Here is a 21,552-nt window from a genome sequence, read left to right as displayed (position 1 = left end):
TGTTCACCTCAGCCAATTGCTGACCTCAAAGGTCTAATGCAGTAAGTGCTAGCATCACAATGAAGCCAGTAAGTGGCTACAGCAGCCATGTGGATGTCATTGCTGCACCATAAGTAAACAGGAAACAAAAAGTGACCACTTACTAGAGCATTGGTGCTGCAATGGCAGGGCTTTAAAGAGTAACCTTTATTATTTGGGGTTTTCTGTAACATTTGCTGTAGTTTTTTTTATTTTTATTAAAGACAACGCCTTTAATAGAAATTGAAGTTCCATTCATAATACACATTTCTTTGATTCCTTTACTTCAATATGCCGATCTGGCAAATTGTCACTTAAAGAGCCTTTTACATGGCTCAATGATTGTGCGCCTAGGGCACCATGAATGATCATTGGCATTGCTGGCCACACTACCCTTATAACACAGGGAGATGTGCAAATAATCAGCACAATCCCAGTGATCAGCTGACAGATTAATTATTGTGCATTTGTCTGCTGATCACTGGGCCATTTAGACACAATTATCTTAAACATATAGATGCAGCAGCTTGTTCCTCTTACTCCCACTTTGGCATGGCAGCAGACGTTTTTGAAAAAAGATTCTCTTTAAGGGAGATTTTCTAATACTGGTGCACTGTGAGAGCAGGGTGCCAGTCTCTCATCCAGTGAAGCATATGTCAGATTTTATGACAAAAGCTGCTGTAGACAGGAAAAACAAAGCCAAGCGAATGTGGAAAAATTTCAGAAAATTCACATAAATTATTTGCCCTAGATGTGACTCTGGAGCCCAGTTCACTTTAACACATTTGTATGTGTCAGAGCAAATAGTGCTAAGGCTCCATAATTTTTCTGTTTCAAGGAAACAAAATATTTTTTGTGTATTCATGGCAGGAATTTATCGGTAAATGCATGTGTGACACCTAAATGAAAAATGCAACCAAATACCTCTACAAATGTCATATACAAATTACTTACAGACTTTAAATCAAGTGCAGAAGGCTCTGACAATTCCAAAAATGTAGGATGAACTTAGAATGGCTTTTTTTTAGGACATAAAGAAATTAACACCATTACACTAGACATGCACTTATTTTCTAATAGTCTGTCCTATAGTTTGAAGTAATGGAGTCTAGGATCACGTCTAGGAGGGTGATGGCTTTACATATTGATATAATGGGTATGAATCAATATTTTTCAACTAATTTTAATAGCAGATTAGGATAATCTCAACCTGTAAAGACTCACATGTGACCACTTTTGTCAAAATCACCATAGCAAATGGGAGTCCTAAAATTACCAAATTGGCATGTGTAAATGCATTCTCCTAAGGGTGTCTTTAGACATGCATGGGAAATCACTTATATTTTTCTTCAATTATTATTTTTTTGTTGTAAAAAGCACTTAAATTCTTTAAGTACCATCTAAGTGAAAGGGATTACTTCGGAGACATTTCTGCAACAATTCGGCCACATGTGACTCTACCTTAATTGGCTTGCAATTATAAAGGATGAGTCTTTTCCTTACATCTTTACCATGCATGTGACTAAGATTTTAACTTCATGCGGTGATTAATAATTTCTATATTTAAAGACATGTTATACGCTTCCCTCATGATCAGGAACTATTGTTAAACAAGTAGCTTAGCTGTCAAATTATCGAAACGTTAAAAGCAACCCTTACAAATTATCAGTGAATGTACATGGACAAAGGTTGTACCTCTGAGGTTATTGTTTCAATAACTGTTACACTTAAAAATAATATCACTTTGACACCTAAATTGTAATGAATGATAATGGAAGCCATTAAATTAAATCCATTTGTCTGCTGACTTCAATGGTTAAAGAAGTTATTAGTTCAGACTGCTATTTTTTTTACTATTATGTTCTGTTGTTATTACACACTTTTCCCTTAATGGCATTCAAAAAGGGTTCTTGTAGAAATTGATGCTAACTGAAGTCATTTGATGACTATTGACATTGGAAACATGGAGCTTAGAACAATGGGGCCAGTAAGGAACCCCTTAGAGAATACAACAGAAGGTAATAGAGAAAAATAGCAGTATGAGCTGACCCTAACAAATCAGAATGTATTTACTTATTGAGAACATTTAAGTGGATACATTATTTTCTTGAATAGATAGTTAAAATGATGTCTTATATAGCAGCTCCTAATAACACAGGAGGATTACATTAAGGTCAGTTTTTTCCAAGGCCGCATTTTTTGGCCAGTAATTCTGGTCTGACCTAACCAGCTGTCCGGGTCATCAGAAATGTGGTCAGGTCAGGAACTACAATATGGACACAGAAATGCCCATGGGAAACTAACTTTAGCCTGCTTTTTAGCATCACACTTTCTGCTAAGGTATTCATATCTACAGTCTACAAAAAATAGAAACCTTGGTTATATTGCTTTAACCAAAATACAATTGATCCAGCCTGTCATAACTGGTAACACAAGATCAGCAATACACTTTATCATATTAAAATAGTCAGGTTCACTGGCAGAAAGCAGAAAGTAAAGTCTTTAAAGATCCAAATGCATTCTTTTAGGTATGTTAAAATGTCCTAGTAAGACTTATCATGCTCTGTCACCAGCTTATATAGGTGATAAAATAGAATCTATCTGCTGTTCACTTTAATAGCGAGTCTAGCCCTGGTGTAGGTGACAACGCTTTTTAAACCCACGGGTGATTAAAATTCAATATCAAGGCTTTAAAATAATGATGACAGTTTTCTTACCCTGATACGATCTTTTTCCTTGTGCCATCTGTCTACTTCATCATCCACATCAAGTAATTGGAGGTGAAGCTGCTCCTGAATTTCAGACAGTTCTGTCTGTAATGGAAGGAACAAGTAGCATTAGAGACACTTTAAAATTGTCAGGTCATTATCCTATAGACAGAACTTCATCCAAGGCAGAATTGCAAAATATGTATTAATGGAATCATTTATTGAATCAGAATGTGAGTTGCATGTATAAACTTGTAAATACAGTATACATATAACATTTAACAAAAAAGTTTATATTTGTTAAAAATTTTTAAAAAATCATCCGTTTCCCCGCTTGTCCCCCTAAGACCCTGTTCTAAAAAAAAGACTTGTCTTGGCAGTGATGGCCTGCTCAGCCAATCACTGAGTGAGATAGGATGCCACTGCAAACAGTGACTACCTTAGCCGGCCATCACGGTCAAGACTAGTCCATCTTGGAAGTAGTGGGGCAAGAAAGGGATCAGATGACATAACACGAAGAACTGTGGGTAACTGAGGTAGGTGAGCATGTCTTTTTCATTATTTTATTGTCAACCCTAGCCAAATATAAAGTTTTTTTGGTGCCCAAATAACCCCATTAATTTATAGATCCAGGTCCTTCGGTTTCTTCACATGCCTGTGAACTGGAGTTAACCTTGCAAGCCAATCAGAATGGTGGGCAAGGTATCGGAATCACCACTGTACTAGTTATGGTTGATATTTTGGACTGTTTAGTGACTCTAAAACCTGTCTGGGGAACTCTAAATGTGTGCCTGTATCCAGAGACCATATCCTGCCACTTTGGGAGCCATAGACAAAGCTAAGTTCTAAACTTTCTGACTGTACCCATGTGCTTTTTGATACTTAAGACAGGAGTGCTAGGGATCCTAAACTGTGTGCCTGTACCTTGATTTCTAACCGGATTATACAGGTTTGCTTTTGTAGGCAAGGAATCATAAGGAGCTTTTGGGAAATTAAAACAGCATTCTGAGCCATAATTGTTTTGTATACCATGGAACCTAGGAGTGTTATCCTGAACCATGTGGCTTCACCCTGGGTCCCAATGTTGTGCTTACCTAACATTATGTGCTTAATTTGTCTGAATTGTCACCACAATGGGTCAGCCTTAAAGGGGTAATCCAGTAGAAAACTTTTTTTTTTCAAAAGAACTGATGCCAGAAAGTTAAACAGATTTGTAAATTAATTCTATTTAAAAATCTTAATCCTTCCAGTACTTATCAGCTGCTGTATACAACAGAGGAAGGTGTATTTCCATCTGGAGTTCTTTCCAGTCTGACCACAGTGCTCTCTGCTGACATCTCTGTCCATGTCAGGAACTGTCCAGAGTACAAGCAAATCCCCATAGCAAAGCTCTTTTACTTTACTGTGGTTAGACTTGAAAGAAAAGAAAGAAAACAACTTCCTATACAGCAGCTGATCAGTACTGGGAAGATTAAGATTTTTAAACAGAAGTAACTTACAAATCTGTTTAACTTTCTGATACCAGTTCATTTGAAGAAAAAAAAATATTCCACTGGAGTACCACCTTTAAGATCTGTCCATTTCTCTGCATAGAAGTCTATGTGCATACTATATGCAGGTATTAAACACAGTCAAGGATCTTATGCCCTTCCTGATCAATTTGTTATGCTACAAAAAGTCAATACCATCAGTATATAATCTTGACACTTCCTTAAACTGTATGTTAAAAAATTGCAAGTTATAACTTTATGTATGCATTACATAGATTGTACCTATCTGTCTGCTAAATTGTTAAGCCAATTTTATTTACACCATATAGTTATGACATTGTATCGTTATGCAAATAGTATCAGTTTCCTGTTCACAATCCCATCCAGAAGTCTTCCCCCACCCTTAATTGTTATCTTAATTAGCTTTTAGCATGTTCATTTGCATTTTGAATTGTTCAGAAGGACCTAAAGGCCTGCCAAGGATAAAGTGTTTCTACTATTGGAAGCAAACCAAGCTACAGTTTATTACTGGCTTAGTGCCACTACTGGAAACAACTCTGTAGTATCTTATAATGTCATTGATGTAATTGACCTATCAAACTTCTTCTTGCAAAGGGGGAAATATTTTTTTTTAGAGTTACAAGAGTTCTAATTTAGAAAAATATTATGTTAAATATGGTTTTGAGACTAATTCCCAGAAAAGCATTGCAGTAACACATGTTTTGCTATACACATGTTTATTCCATTTGTGTGTATTAAACCAAAAAAGGAGGAAAAAAAGCAAATTGGACATAATGTCACACCAAACTCCAAAAATGGTCTGGACAAAATTATTGGGACCCTTTCAAAATTATGGAAAAATAAGATTGTTTTGTGATGCTCCTTTAAACTCACCTGGGGCAAGTAACAGGTGTGGGCAATATAAAAATCACAGCTGAAAGCAGATAAAAAGGAGAAAAGTTCACTTAGTCTTTGCATTGTGTGTCTGTGTGTGCCACACTAAGCATGGACAACAAAAAGAGGAGAAGAGAACTGTCTGAGGACTTGAGAACCAAAATTGTGGAAAAATATCAGCAATCTCATGATTACAAGTCCATCTTCAGAGATCTAGATTTGCCTTTGTCCACAGTGCGCAAGTTTATAAAGAAGTTGGCAACCCATGGCACTGTAGCTAATCTCCCTGGGCATGCACAGAAGAGAAAAATTGATGAAAGGTGTCAATGTAGGATAATACAGATGGTGGATAAGCAAACCCAAACAAGTTCCAAAGATATTCAATCTGTGTTGCAGGCTCAGGGAGCATCAGTGTCAGCGTGAACTATCGTCAATATTTAAATGAAATGAAACTCTATGGCAGGAGACCCAGGAGGACCCCACTGCTGACACAGAGACATAAAAAAGCAAGACTATATTTTGCCAAAATGAACTTGAGGATGACAAAATCCTTCTGGGAAAACATCTTGTGGACAGATGAGACCAAGATAGAGCTTTTTGGTAAAGCACATCATCCTACAAAGAAAATAACACAGTACCTACAGTGAAATATGGTGGAGGTTCAATGATCTTTTGGGGTTGTTTTGCTGCCTCTGGTACTGGGTTCCTTGAATGTGTGCAAGGCATCATGAAATCTGAGGATTACCAATGGATTTTGGGTCGCACTGTACAGCCCTGGGTCAGAAAGCTGGGTTTGCATCTGAGATCTTGGGTCTTCCAGCAGGACAATGACCCCAGACATACGTCAAGAAGTCCCCAGAAATGGATGGCAACAAATCGCTGGAGAGTTCTGAAGTGTCCAGCAATGAGTCCAGATCTAAATGCCATTGGACATCTGTGGAGAGATCTTAAAATTGCTGTTGGGAAAAGGCACCCTTCCACTAAGAGAGACCTGGAGCAGTTTGCAAAGGAAGAGATGTCCAACATTCCGGCTGAGAGGTGTAAGTGGCTTATTGATGGCTATAGGGAGCAACTGATTTCAGTTATTTTTTCCAAAGGGTTTGCAACCAAATATTAAGTTAAGGGTGCCAATAATTTTGTCCAGCCCATTTTTGGAGTTTGGTTTGACATTATGTCCAATTTGCTTTTTTTCCTCCTTTTTTTGGTTTAGTTCCTATACACACAAAGGGAATAAACTTGTGTATAGCCAAACATGTTACTGCAATCCTTCTCTGTGAGAAATACTTCATTTTCATGAAAAATGTCAGGGATGCCAACATTTAAGGCCATGACTGTATTTCCCCAAAATGCTAAATATGCAAATATAAGACTGTGTACTCTAGAACAAAAATTTTTATAATCAATCTTAAATGTGTTGTAAAACAATGCCAAAAAAACCAGCTATCCTAACAAGATTCTTAGGGAACATTGGGGAAATTTATCAAAACCTGTGCAGAGGAAAACTTGACCAGTTGCTCATAGCAACAATTCAGAATGCTTCTTTCATTTTAACAGGCAGGGGCGGACTGACCGGCCGGTCCATTCGGACATTGTCCGAAGGCCCGGCTGGGAAAAGGGCCTGCTGTCCGCCGCCTGGCATATGAAATCTTTAAAAAAAATATATTTTTTTTCCTTTCTAACAGCCGGGCCCAGAGCTATTAAAGAAATTCCGCTCCCAGACAGCCACTGTAGCAGCGGCTACCTGGGAGAGGTGCTTAAGTAATGCCCCACGGTGACGTGAACCTCACATCTAAGTGTGGCAGTGCCGGGGTTCCCTGCTGCCGCTGAAGACCGGTGTTCCCGCCCTGCCTGTCCTCAGTATACGGAGCCTCGTTTGTCCTCAGTGTACGGAACCTCGTTTGTCCTCAGTGTGCCCGCCCTGATTGTCCTTAGTGTACGGAGCCCTGCTTGTCCTCATGTAAAGAACCCTGGTTGTCCTCAGTGTACAGAGCCCTGCTTTTCCTCAGTGTACAGAGCCCTGCTTTTCCTCAGTGTACAGAGCCCTGCTTGTCCTCAGTGTACAGATTCTTGCTTGTCCTCAGTGTACAGAGCCCTGCTTGTCCTCAGTGTACAGAGCCCCGCTTGTCCTCAGTGTACAGAGCCCTCCCAAAGAAATGCTCTGTTCTCTCTGCCGGTCTCCTCAGTCGACAGCTGCATGGACCCAAAAAACAGGGTAGCCTGGCCAGGTGGGTGGCTTATGAATGGTGTAGTTGTATGTATCTTCTACCTGCCTTTCACCGCTTCCTACATGATGGCACAGTCTGACTTTAAAGTTATATGTGAAATATAACTTATATCTCTGACTGTACCATCATGTAGGGGGCGGTGAAAAGCAGGTGAAGATGGAGTATTTTTCCCAGCAGCACAGAGTATTTCTGGCAGGAACTGTAGTGAAGCAGACAGTCTGCCTCACTACGGGTTCCTCCAGAAATACTCTGTGCTGCTGTGCTATTTCTTTAATGATCCTAGAAAGTTAAACAGATTTGTAAATTACTTCTATTAAAAAATCTTAATCCTTCCAGTACTTATTAGCAGCTGTATACTACAGAGGAAATTATTTTCCTTTTGTATTTCTCTTCTGTCATGACCACGGTGCTCTCTACTGACACCTATGTCTACTTCAGGAACTGTCCAAAGCAGGAGAAATTCCCCATAGCAAGCATATGCTGCTCTGGACATTTCCTAAAATAGACAGAGGTGTCAGCAGAGAGCACTGTGGTCATGACAGAAAAGAAATCCAAAAATAAAAGAATTTCCTCCGTAGTTAATAAGTACTGGAAGGATTAAGATTTTTTAATAGAAGAAATTTACAAATCTGTTTAACTTTCTGGCACCAGCTGATTATTTTTTTTTCCACCGGAGTACCCCTTAAAGTTGAGTGAAGGCTGGAGCCAAGTGGGACTGTGTATCATAAAAAGGAGGAGGATAGGTCAGTGTTCTTCAGCGCTTGGTGTAGTTAAGGTGATTGGCATTGCCATCCCTCAAAGTACACCATAGCTTCAAGCGCACTACACCCCCTATTCTATGACAAATATTCATGTACATACTGGGCAGGAATAGGGGCGGGGCAGAGATGGGTGAGCCAGGGGTGGAGTATTACTGGGGGCCCTTGCTTTAATTCCACCCCTGTTCACAGACCTCTTTAAAAAATGAAAGAGGCCATCTGATTGGTTGCTATGGGCAACTGGTCAACTTTTCCTCTGCACAGGTTTTGATAAATTTCCCCCAATGTTCATTATTGTTGGTTTAGAAAAGGTTGATATTGTCTGCCATGTTACTATGACTACATTAAATGTAATGGAATTCTGCATTTTGTAAATTGTTTGATTATTTATCTATTTCTTATAAGTGATATGTAAAGGGCATGGGGAACATTTATCATTGTTATTCTTGGAAGTGAGTTTTGAAGTCTTTTTTTCTGCTTTCTTTTTGTTTTTGTGCAGCACATTTATCTTACTATCAAGAGGGTTTGATAAATTTGGTGCACATAAGCAAAAAAACAATAAATCACTTCAGAAGACCATTTTTTATGATTCCTTAGCTGTTGTTTACATGATTTTGTTGGAAAAATTGGAAAAATGTGGTGATTCAAACGTCTATTAGGGAAGGGATTAAATCACATTTATTACTTTTTTAAAATATTTTTTTATACTTTTTTTTTTTGTCCCCATAGGGGGGCTATAACATGCATGCAATCTTTAGATTGTTTACACTGATCAATGCTTTTCCATAGGAGAGCATTGATCAGTGTTATCAGTGCTCCATTGCTTCAGCCTGGCATAGCTCACTGCAAGTTTGGAGCACCGATAGGGCGGTGAGGAAGAAGGAAAGAGACCTCCCGCCATCTTCTCAGCTGATCAGGATGCAGTGGTTTCGCCTCTGCAGTCCCGATCAGCCCACTGAGCTAGCCAGGAATGGGATTTACCACTTTTAGATGCAGCATCTAAAGGGTTAATGCTGGACATCGGCCCGATCGGTGATGTCCGGTATTAGTGTGCGTCATACAGTGGGAGCCCGCAGTGGACATAAATATACATCCATTTGTGGGAAGGGGTTAATGATGGCTAACCGAGGTTTTAGGTTTGACCATATATTTATGTCTTCTCTCAGCACCTCCCAATCACAGGATGTCCAGGCATGCTGGAAGTTTTACTTTTGCAACAGCTGGAGACACCCTGGTCAGGAAACACTGCCTTTTGCTTAAATGTCCAGGTTAGCCTACTTTCACACTACACTTTAGCAATATGGATGCCGGAGTTTTGCACCATATCCGGTTTTGTTGCTGGACTGAAAGCAGTGGTCTGCCGTGGTTTTTTGTTCGGCAATAAAACTGATATGGTGCAAAAATAAGCCGGCCAGACTCACTGCCTGACTCCAGACGGCTCATTCAAATGAATTGGATGTGACACGGGCCGGCGGGGATGCAGCAGCGGCTGGTCTTTAAATTTCTCTGCCAGATCCGGCAGTCGTATTGATAAATAAAATAGAATGTGTCTCAAAATTAGTTCAAATAAAGTAAATCATTTACACATATTATTAGCCATTTATGTGCTTTTCATTTCATTTTAAATAATTGTATTTCTCCCTTTTTATGTAATAGGTTTTAAGATATTTAGGATAATATTGCCTCCAATAAAGAAGCCACATTTGGAATTTCTTACCGTAGAACAAACTATTAATATTAATGCTCCAATTTTATTTTTCCACTAAGTAAAAGACATTTTCTCATCTAAATCTCCAGGCTTCACGTGCACGCTGGTGACACTCAGTGTTTATTTTATGGTTTGTATACTCATTTGCTTTTTTGTCACTAATGACCTTTTGTACTGCAGTTATGAAAACGCCAACTCACAGAGCCGATCCGAGGCATTTTATCTGCAATTATAGCTCCGATAAACCATTGCAGCATTTTAAGGTGACAGCACTGACTTCTCCTTTTAGATTGTGAAGCAGAATAGAAAAGCAGATTTATAGCACAGTTGGAGCTAGTGGTTTATTGGCAGTTAAATGGTTTATATGTATACAGATGAGACAGTAAGAAGTAGCTCGGTGTTTGATCTGCCCAGATTCTCCACCTACAGGTGTGTGATGAATCACTTGTCATGTTGGTTAAGCCTAAGGAGAAGAAGCTGGGCGGAAATTCTACAGACTCAAGCACTAAAACTATAGGACATTGGACATTTTGGTGGACTTTGGCAGTAAATCCTCTTTTTGCTCCATGCCTGACCAGTGATGTCCAAGTGTAGACAGACAGGAGGGAACACAGTGCACAATTGGGCAAAGGTGCTACAGACAGGCACGCTATGCTCTACCACAGAGAATAAATCGATATATGTAATATATACTGTATATACATTATATATCAACCCTGAGAGAGTGTACACATGATGGATTTTTCCATCTGAAAACAAATTGCAGAGTCCGTGGCAGAAGCCTGAAGTATACCGTTGGATTTCTGTTGTGAATCTGCAGTGTCTACTCTACAGGATAGCCTAAAGTTTGCATGCAGGTTTGCCTAAATCTTAAAAAAAAGGCATAAGCTTAATTTTCCAATCTGATTTGAAAAAAAAATCTGATCTGAACCTTAGGCTATGTCCACACGAGTGAATGTTCATACAAAAAGTTTTTGTGCGGACATTCCCCCGACAGCAGAGCGCCGGCAGAAGATGCAAGTGCTAGGACGGCTTGAGAATGCTTTGTCTTATAGACGGCAATGCATTCCATATGGATTCCGCAGAAAAAAATAGGCATGTCTATTCATTCTGCGGACTCCGGAATTGGGATTTCCATGACAGAAACATCTGTCTTGGAAATTCTGTTGTGTGCACAGTGCAGCAGAATACGATTGAACTCTTCTGAGGAATTCAGCGTGGAAATTCCATTGTGTGAAAATGGCCTTAGAAGCAGAACCTATGGGGTGTTCCCATTCAAAATTTTTGTGGGGATCAGTATTAACAACACATGGGATCAAGGCCTAATGAAGTAAAGGGTTACATTCAAGATCCCTATAATTTGCTAATCGAGTAAGGCCTATGTGCAGCACTTTGGTTTTCTTTTCTTTTCACCATCCCCCTTTTAAAGTCAGTAGAAGATTTTTTTTTTAAGTGTAACTGTGTGGCGTTTTTTTTACTTTTGGGAGGGGGACTAGTGCTAGTTTTGCATTAAAAAAAATTACCTGGTAATACCTGTGTGAACAGCCCTAAGGCAATATGATGGCACCCTTCAAGGGATGTTTGCACAAATAAAACTTATTGCTTCTTCAACCCATCACATTTTTCTGGTTGACAAATCTATCCTTGTCATGAGATCCAGGTACTTAGCTCTGATAACTGTGGTGCAATGAACTCTGTGATTACCCATGACCAGGGTAGTAAGTAATCCAATAATAATCCTTGCCTACAAGCAGAAATTTAAAAAAAATGTGTTTTAACTTTTCAATATAAAATATTAGAACCCACAATACCAATAATTTTAGAACCCACCATTAAGGCATTTTATACACTCCCAGTGGCAATGCTGAAGAAAAAAAAAAATATAATGCCAAGAGAGTAGACAGGGCCTCCTAATAAAAATGTGAAATATGTATTTATGCATTTAATACTACACTGCAACATGTGCTACATGCATTATTCAAGGAATGAGATATTGATAGATTAAAGTATAGAATTGCATAAGTAACATGTTTCTGATATATTATCAGAATCACCCTGTTCGCAACAATCTGATAATAAATTGCCTGAAAGTTGGAAATTCGGAATGTAATAGAAGTGCCATGTGTAGGCACAAGGACTATTTATAGCAGTATATATTCAATGCTTAGACAGGTTATCATGATTTATGCCAGGTTATAGTCTGCTAACATAGAGCTGGGAATGTGAAACTCTTGTAGCTCTGCAGGTTACAATTCAGTCAGCACAATAATGCCTTTAAAGGGGTACTCTGCCCCTAGACATCTTATCCCCTATCTCAAAGATAGGGGATAAGATGTCAGATCGCTGGGGACCCCCCGGGATCTCGGCTGCAGCACCCACCTGTTGCGGCTTACGGCAGCGCTGGAGGCTCCCATCCTAACGCCTCACGACCACGGTGACGGGAGATCGTGACGTCACGACTCTGCCCCCGTGTGACGTCATGCCCCACCCCGCCCCCTCAATGCAAGTCTATGGGAGGGGGCGTGGCGGCTGTCACGCCCCCTCCTATAGACTGGCATAGAGGGGCATGACATCACACGGGGGCGGAGTCGTGACATCACGATCTCACGTCACCGTGGTCGGGAGCCGAAGCTTCCAGCATTTCCGGAAGCCGCAACAGGTGGGTGCTGCAGCCGGGATCCCGGGGGTCCCCAGCAGCGGGACCCCCGCGATCTGACATCTTATTCCCTATCCTTTGGATAGGGGATAAGATGTCTAGGGGCGGAGTACCCCTTTAAATGGTGCTTGCTAAAGGCTATGGACACCTTTGAAAAGCACTGTTTTTATCTTTCTTTTTGTATTTATTAACCTGGGTTCACCTGTAGTGTTTTGGTCATTATTTGGTCCTTTTTGGTAAATATTTTACCAAAAGTGGTCCCAAAACACAGAAATTTCTCTTGGACAGTTCAATTTCTTATGTTACTCATTGGGTCTTAAGTAGTTTAGTTTCTCATCTACAGATTCTACGGCTTGATGTATAAGCTCTGCTTTCTCACTATACTTGTACACAGCCCATGTCATTAATCCAAGCAATCTGCTTTCCTCTCTATGTCCCGCCTCTGTTAGCTGACCTTTAAGGATTCTCTCCCCTCTTTTTAAACTTTCAGCTGCTGTGTAACCCCCCTCCCTGACATCGCTGACTATGAGAAGGCAGAAAGTCCATCTGATGGATTTATCTTATCTTTCTGTAAGTAGCAGCTAAATGGTAGGGGTGTTTTTTTTATGACAACTATTTAGAAAGTTGCTTTAATTTGCATATAGGAAAAATTCAACCATAAGAAAAAAAAATAATGAAAAGACGTCTATGTCTTGTCAGTGGAGCATTCATATTAGGATTAGTAAGAATGATCCACTTTACTATACATACTAATGTGTTAACATGAATGTCCCTGAACCTGTTTTGTTATGACAACGACCTTTATTACCATGTGAACATGCCCTACAATGCATGCATTTAAGTAATATAACAATGCTCCTTGAATCCTAGGCAGCATAACAAGCAATAAAACTGGGTTATTTGGGCAACGATTAAATAAACTTTGCCTCCTATTTCAACTACATGTTAATGCAATGTAGCTCAGACTTTAGTGAATCAGTCATATGCTTCAGCATAGCTTTTTACTTTATGAAATAAATACAAGCACCATCCTTTCCAGTCTTATTGCTGCATGATATATAACATCTTTGTTGATTATCTGCCTCAAAGCAATCTGTTTTCAGTATATGTGTCCTTTCCACTTGCACACTATCTGTATATTTTATTAGATCTTTGCACTGTGCTGCCTCAAAAGGCAGAAAAAATCTCAATCTACAAATAAATAACTTCTAAGACCAGAAGAAGCATCTAAAACTTCAGGAATTTGACTCCAAGCCTAGCAAAATAGATGGCACAGGGGAAATCTGTCATTTTTTAAGAAAGTTATTTATGTTGATCAAAGGAGCATGCACTAATGTTAACGTGTACCTATCATTAACTCATCTGTCCCTAATTCCCCCCCCCATCTTTTCCTGACTCTACCTGACTCTAATATTAAAAAAAAAAAATTTTGAAACCCCTTTTTCTACCTTTTTCATTCCCTTGTTAGTTGCTGCCCTCTATGAGAGAGGAAGGGGTGTGGCCCGGCAGGCGTGACATCAGTTGAAGCCTGGCTGGGCTCACTTCCGCCCTTCTTCTGCGGCCTGCTTTTAATCTGGATCCTGCTTGTAATCCGGTAAGCGGGGGAGGGGGGGGGGGGTTTGCTTTCAGCCCCGCGATCCTGTTGCTGCTGTGCTTATAATCCGAGGGGTTCTGTTAGCTCCACAATCCTGCTGCTGCTGTGCTTATAATCCGGGGGGGGGGGGCTGTTAGCCCTGCAATCTGCTGTCCTGCTTTAAATCAAGGGGGTGTACGGGTGCTGACAGGCTCTGCAGGCCGTCTTGCCTGCCATGCACAGTGCTGCTCCCACCTGTCTGATTCACAGGCAGGGATCTGCTCTGTGCTTTTCAGTGTCCTGGCTGCACTGAGAGTTCAGACTCATGCTGCCAGGCCGGCATGAGTCCGAAATCACTGAGCCAGGACATATAGGGACCGATAGTGGTCAGTTTATATATATATATATATATATATATATATATATATATATATATATATAGTAGCAAACTGATATTTATTGCATCAATAACAGCAACGTTTCGGCTAAAAGTGAGCCTTTCTCAAACATGCTTGAGAAAGGCTCACTTTTAGCCAAAACGTTGCTGTTATTGATGAATAAATATCAGTTTGCTACTATACTGGACCTGGCGATTGTTGCCGTTTCCTTTGGAGAGAGTGTGAAGTGTACCCGCCTTTGGCGTTCGGGTGGATTGCGGGCACATCCCCAGTGGTCATCCAGTGCTGGCTCCCTTTGTGTTTTTACATATATATATATATATATATATATATATATATATATATATATATATATATATACATTTTTGGGAATCACATGGTATTAGAAAGTTGTTTCTAATAAATTGATCAACAAAATATAAAAAGGGTTTTTTGGTGACAGGTACTCTTTAAAGGTTATAAAGGTTTAGAAAAACATAGCTGCTTGCTTATGAAAATAGCACCACATCTGTTAATATAAAAAAAAAAATAACTATTGAAATAGACAATTCTATGACATTTACTTGCTTGGCTTAAAGGGGTACTCTGCTGCCCTGCTTCCGGAGCTCTGCTCCCCAGCGGCCCCCTTCCCATAGACTTTCATTGAGGGCACGGGCGTGACGTCACGAGGGGGCGGGCGTGACATCATGAGGGGCGGCCCTGAACACGGAAGCCTGCACACAGCCTTCTGAACAATAAACTTCCGGACGCTGTGGAGCGAAGCTCCGGAAGCAGGGCAGCGTAGTACCCCTTTAAGGCCCTATTATACAGTCCAACCCCTCCTCACCACCACCATAATTGAGACCCTCATAAATTGGCACTCATTTATAGAGGCTTTATACTGCTTAAGTGGGAATGGCTATATGAAAAATCGGTGGATGATTTGTGCACCCATTTGTTACCATCGGTCACCGACCACACAACCCCTGTCACATGGGGAGAAGTGCCAACCACTAGACAATTTTTAAATGGTCAAAAAGGACACAATCAGTAAACAAATAAGCATTTATTAGTACATCTGTGGATTGCTGGCCCCATTACACTGGACAATATCGCCCTGTTCTGACAATAATCACCCGTCATACAAGCCATAAGTTTGGAGTCAGATGGCAGAGGTTTTAGAACCGCATTCTGGTATCAGGAGGTATCTCTGCCTTCAGAGCTGCTTCTGCCTTCAGTGGTTTTAAAACCTACGACATAGTCAACTAAGCAGGGGCATTACTTGGGTGTTGAATGTCGAGTAGGTTCAAAAGAACCCTCTGTATTATATGACTGAACAATGCATTCAGCAAGTTATAAGACCCTTTTATTTTTTCACATGAATAAAAATGTAATTTGTTTTCCTCCACTATTCTGCATTTAATACCCCATAATGGCAAAAAGAAAATTTTAGAATTTTTTGCTAATTCATGAAAAAGAAAAGCTAAAATAGTGTATAAGTATTCAGATTATTTACTCATATTTACTTCTTTACTTATTTAGCTGAAACACCTTTGGCACTGATTACAGCCTCCAGTCTAATTGGGCATGATTCCACAAGGTTTGCATACTAGGATTTGGGGATTTTCTTCTCTGCAGATCCTCTTAAAGGCCATCTGTGGCTGAAAACAACGTATCCCCTATCCGCAGGATAGGGGAGAAGTGTTGGATCGTGGGTGGTCCGAACACTGGGACCCCTGCGACCTCCTGCATGGGACCACGGCTCTGCCATGGCTCTCTCATGCAGGAGGTGTGCCGGCCGCAGCGTGACTTCGCGGCCGACACGCCTCCTCCGTGTAGTTCTTTGGGAGAGGCAGGGAGGCAGCGTTCGTGCCTCCCTGCCTCTCCCATAGAACTGTATGGGGAGGGGGACGAAACAGTCGACCTCTCTAGGTCGATGCTACGCGCATTAGTACTCACACTGAGTGCTTATGCGGCGGCCCCGTGCAGGAGATTGCGGGGGTCCCACCGGTTGGACCCCCCCCAGCAATCAAACACTTATCCCCTATCCTGTGGGAATAAGTGTTTTAACACTGCAGTTGTCCTTTAAGCTCTGTCAGGTTGGATGGGGGCCATCAGTGGACAGCTATTTCTGGTCTCTCCAGGAATGTTTGATAGAGTCCAATCCAATTTAGGGCTCTAGCTGGGCAACTCAAGGACATAACTTAGGGAGTTGTCCCTAAGCCACTACTGGGTTGTCTTGGCTGTGTGCTTAGGGTCATTGTCTTGTTGGAAGGTAAATCTTTGGCCCAGTCAGAGATCCAGAGCACTCTGGATCAGGTTTTCATTGAAAATATCTTAGTAAGTTGCTCCATTCAGCTTTTGCCTCTACCCTGACTGCCACCACAATACTTCAATGTAGGAATGGTATTGGGCAAGTGATGACATTTGCCTGGTTTTCTCCAGACATGACTCTTAGAAGTGAATTGAACTTCATCAGACCAATTTCTTAGTTTGGTGAGGTGGCTAGCTATAGGAAGAGTCCTGGTTGTTCCAAATTTCTTCCATTTGTGAACGTTCAGAACAGCAGACCACGCAATTCTGTCTCTGAGCTCAACAGGAAGTTTTTTTTTTTCACTTCATGGCTTTGTTTTTGCTGTTCATAGCAAAGAGTCTGAATACTTAGGTCCATGGAATATTTAAGTTTTAATTTTTTAACAGATTTGCAAACATTTCTAAAAATCTAATTTTACATTTTCCTCATTGAGTGCAGAATTATAGGAAAATGTTATTATTTTAGATTTTAGCACAAGGATGTAAAAAAGGGTCTAGAAGCCTTCTGAAAGAAGCCATGTCAAAGAATTTGGACTGGGGCCTAGAGTTATGCTTGTGCGACTAGAAAGGGTTGTATGGAACATGGTAAAACCATTGGAATATGAGAACACTGTAGCTTTTAGTTATTATTTATGCATTTTATGCCTTGTCAAGGATATTCAGAGATCACTTCATTTTTACAAAATGACTGTGTTTAACCATAGCAAATTTTCTGTAGTAGATCTGGATCCATCCAGTCTTTAGGCCTGAAGGCTTTTACGGAAAGAGGCACTGATAAAATGCCTGAGCATGGCCACAAATGCAAGTTGTTACTTAGCAACTCCCCAGGTGTATTTCAAGTGATGTCAGTGTTCGAAACTAACTACTAACAGGCTACAGGCAAGTGGCTTGTCTGCATAATGCACAGGTATACCACACCCAGGGTGGGGCAGCACAACAGCCATAGATTTTAGTTATTATACAGAGGTATTCATGAAATGTCGTAATAAAGGAGACGCCCTCAGTCTATGTTATGTTCAGACAGGACCACAGAATTTAAGCCTGTATGTATTTAACCACTTCTAAACTGTACATTCCACAGTGGAACATCCTAAGTCTATATCATTGACAAAAAAAAAAGGCATTAAATTGCCATCTAGTTTGAATATTGTGTGTTAATAGGAGTGTGATTCTCCAATGACTCTGACACTTGTAATTATTTCTTTATCATTTCATTTTTAAGATGTTTCGTTTAATAATTTAAATTTAAATTAAACAACTATTAACGTGATAGACTATGAAACCTAAATTCCATTCAACATAATGGGTAACACAATTACAATGATTTAATCGGTATAGACAACAGATAGAACATGTTTGGATTCTGATAAATAATGTGGTGTCAAATCTCTAAAGGCCACTTAGCCGTAATGTTATTCTAAACCTGCAGTTATCATTGTAATATAATTATAAGAGGTAAATTTAGACATATGGCTTTATAATAATGTAGTTAACCATAACTCAATAGCGTATACAGGTTTGTAAGATGTATTAGTCAACAACCAGAGACATTTGCTGTTGAGAAGTCTAGGGAAGCGGTGTAATAGCCATGATGGGAGACATGTTGGTTTTTCTACAGGAAAATATAACTAAGCAACTAAGTTGTGTAACTTATTTTCTCCATTGAATATATATGAATCAAATCAAACTTATGTGTTAGAAATATCAAGTCTGGGGAATTAATGAGTGAATGTTTAATTTACAATCTATTTCCATGGAAGCTATCAGACTGGGGACTAATTTCTCCTCTTTCTAGCTTCAATAATTACAGCCTATTCAGTTCATTCTAAGTTGAAGTAATATACAGTAGGATATAGGAGGAAAAAACTAAAACAAATCAAGACTTACTTCTTTCACATATTTCTCAGCCTCCACCGTCACAGTGTTGTGATTCTTGTGTTCTTGGAACATGCACAGGTAGCAGATGCAGGACTGGTCTGTTTGACAAAACAGCTCCATAGTCTTGCTGTGAAGTGGGCATTTTCTGGCTTCAAAGTCCCTAATGGGCTCCAGCAGCTTATGGTCTCGAAAGGCAGCTCCTTCCAGATGGGGTTTAAGGTGAATTTCACAGAAAGAAGTCTGGCAGACCAGACAGGACTTAACGGCTTTCTTTTTGTCGTCAATGCATGAATCGCAGAGGACATCATCAACATCTATACTTGACCCTACGCTTCCACGAACAGACCTCCGACTTTCTAAACTATCATGACCAGGACTTCCAGGAGCTTTTGCATCAGATCCACTATAAAGATTCAGGCGACTGAATTTGATACTTCCAACCCCAGGACTAGTTTTCAGCAGGGATCCTTTCACACCTCCTTGGTCTGGTCCGGGGCTACTTAGGGATGACTGAGTTTCATCAATACTTGAGTTTGCAGAATCTTGTTGAAAACTCTCATTGCCATGTTCAGAAATGGAGCCATTGGCTGTCTTTACTTCTTGATCTTCCATTGTTAAAGTACTTGGTTCTTAGAGGACTCTAGGTAAAACAGTAGATTCTCTGTACTGTCAAACCTGTTGAGATACTTAAATATCACAGGTAGAACGAAGAAAGTCCTCTGATAAATATCTGACTGTGACTCACACCTACTCTTAGGAAGAAACCTGATTCCTGTTGATGATGAACGACAGCAGAGGAGATATGATGAAGAGATGAGACAGCTAAGGTTACACAATGTGATCCACACCCAGGAAGCCTTGAGAACATTCCTGCCCTGCCCTCTTTTACAGAATGAGACTTCTTTTTTAATTATTTTTTCAAGCTGGCTGCAACCTGTCCTAGTTGTTGGTGTGGACAATTATTTTCTGGCTCTACAACCTGCTGAATAGGGATTTTATAAGTGCTTAGTGTCCTACATAGAACTTTGACTTAGTTCATTATCTATAGGTAAACCACATTAAAGCATTTGTAAGATGATTTATTTTTTTGATAAATATGAAAATAAAATCTAGTCTTGAAAACACGATCAAAGAAACTTTTATATGTGTATGATGTGTTATTTAGTGCTTGTTTGTGAAGTAAAGTACACTGTGCTAGATGATATTGGAAAGGAATGTTTTTTTGTATTTTAACTGCATAGCCTATTGCATTGACAATGCACATATGCTTTGGGCAGTGGTCTCCAAGCATGCTGGGAGTTGTAAGTTCTCAATAGCTTGAAGGTCATCAGCTCAGGATTACTGCTTTACATTATAACTCTGAATAAATAACATTTACAAAGCATTGTTTTAGTTGTTTAAATCATTTTAGCTCTATTTATATTTATTTTTTCATGATGCATCAGGATTTTTATGTATGTCAGATTTAGAGCAGCCACACATATGGCTAGACATCATCCAAACTGATCCAAACAATCTCTATTTGGACAGATATTCTGGATTCCTAAACAAATGTTTTAATGAAAATAATCTAAGGGTCACAGTGATCACAGGCCCCTAAAGCAGGGAGTTCACAGTCACCACAAAACCACTGAGGGTGTTCCTCCTCATAAAGGAGAAGTATCGTGGACAAGAACTTATCCTCTATTCGCAGGATAGGGGATAAGTTTCAGATCGCGGGGGGTCCAATCGCTAAGATCCCCCACGATCTCCTGTATGGAGCTCCGGCTCTCCTCCAAAGTGGCGCGTCATGACCCCCTGCTTCTGGGGCGTGGCGGCCCTATCTTTGGGCTGGGGTCATTACGCACCGCTGTGGTGGAGAGCTGGGGCTGTGGATAGGGGTTTTGTCCATGATACTACTTCTTTAATAGTTAGGCTTTATGCTTCTGAATCACTCTGCCTGATCACATAGAGAATTGTACCACCATACAATTACAGATGCTTAGTCCTCTCTATCCGGTCCCTGCATTCATATTTATGATCAGTACATACAGAAAATACATGTAGGACATTTTAGCCAGGAAAACATTAAAAACTGGAAAGGTGAGCAACCAGTGGAACCCATGTATACTGTAATAACCATTTCCCTGCCCTCCACCAGGGACTGCCTTGAAGCACGAGACACTCTGCCCCAGACTGCCCGAAATTTTAACAAAAAGCCCTTTACTGCCCTAGACCACGACACATTTTGCCCTTCATTGCAATTGACCATTAGGGATTCTCACATTAACTCCTTCACTGTTATACATTTCTTGGGAGTTGAATTGTTGTAAATGTTTCATATTTTGGATTTCAAGATATAGGCATGCAGTCTTTTCATAAAAACTAGGACATAACCGTACACCTTTCTGTGTATGGTGCTGCTTACTATTAAAAGAATAAATAAATATTAATTTAATGTAGAAGAACCATCTCAGCACTGTCCTCTCTAATCCACATTTTATTTGTGCAACAAACCTTTTTTCTCCTGTAAAGTAACAAGTAATAAAAAGAAATTAAAGCATATAAAAAAAAGTTTCTAATGGCACTGATAAGGATTCTTAATGTATGTGCTTGATATTAATTTCAAAAATAATATTTCAGATAAATAATGGATCAAAGCGGTTATTGGTATACTGGCAATAAGTAGTGACAGTAAGTCATAGATTGTCTGAATTCTAACCTGACAGACATTGACAGACATTGTAATTAAAGTGAAGGTAGTGACACTGCAGAATATGCAGACAGGGAGGGTTCCACTTTTCTATACAATGCAAATGTAGAAAAACGGGAACTAACCATAGTAGATCTCTTCTGTTTATTTATTCCAAACTTCAGAGTTGTGGAATGGCGAGGTCAAACGAAGTCAGGGTGCTCAGAGGCTATGACCCTTTGGTGCGTAATGATGCTCTTCTTCCAGCCTGGAGGTTGGAGCT

General features: G+C 40.0%; 1 protein-coding gene across 1 annotated transcript in view; it reads right to left on the bottom strand.

Moving 5' to 3' along the window:
• The window catches only part of TRIM29 (tripartite motif containing 29), a 58,671-nt gene extending 37,119 nt beyond the window's left edge, over positions 1 to 21,552 (bottom strand). The window contains exons 1-3 of the mRNA XM_056542349.1: positions 21,416 to 21,552; positions 18,608 to 19,238; positions 2,736 to 2,831 (exon numbers count right to left, since the gene is read on the bottom strand). Coding sequence (XP_056398324.1) covers positions 2,736 to 2,831; positions 18,608 to 19,210 — 699 coding nt within the window. The 5' untranslated portion in view covers positions 19,211 to 19,238; positions 21,416 to 21,552. The remainder of the gene's footprint in view (positions 1 to 2,735; positions 2,832 to 18,607; positions 19,239 to 21,415) is intronic.

This window comes from Hyla sarda, chromosome 10, assembly GCF_029499605.1.
Source record: "Hyla sarda isolate aHylSar1 chromosome 10, aHylSar1.hap1, whole genome shotgun sequence".
NCBI classification, from domain to species: domain Eukaryota; kingdom Metazoa; phylum Chordata; class Amphibia; order Anura; family Hylidae; genus Hyla; species Hyla sarda.
Note: the sequence above shows the minus strand (reverse complement) of the source record. Positions and strands in the feature narration are given on the sequence as shown.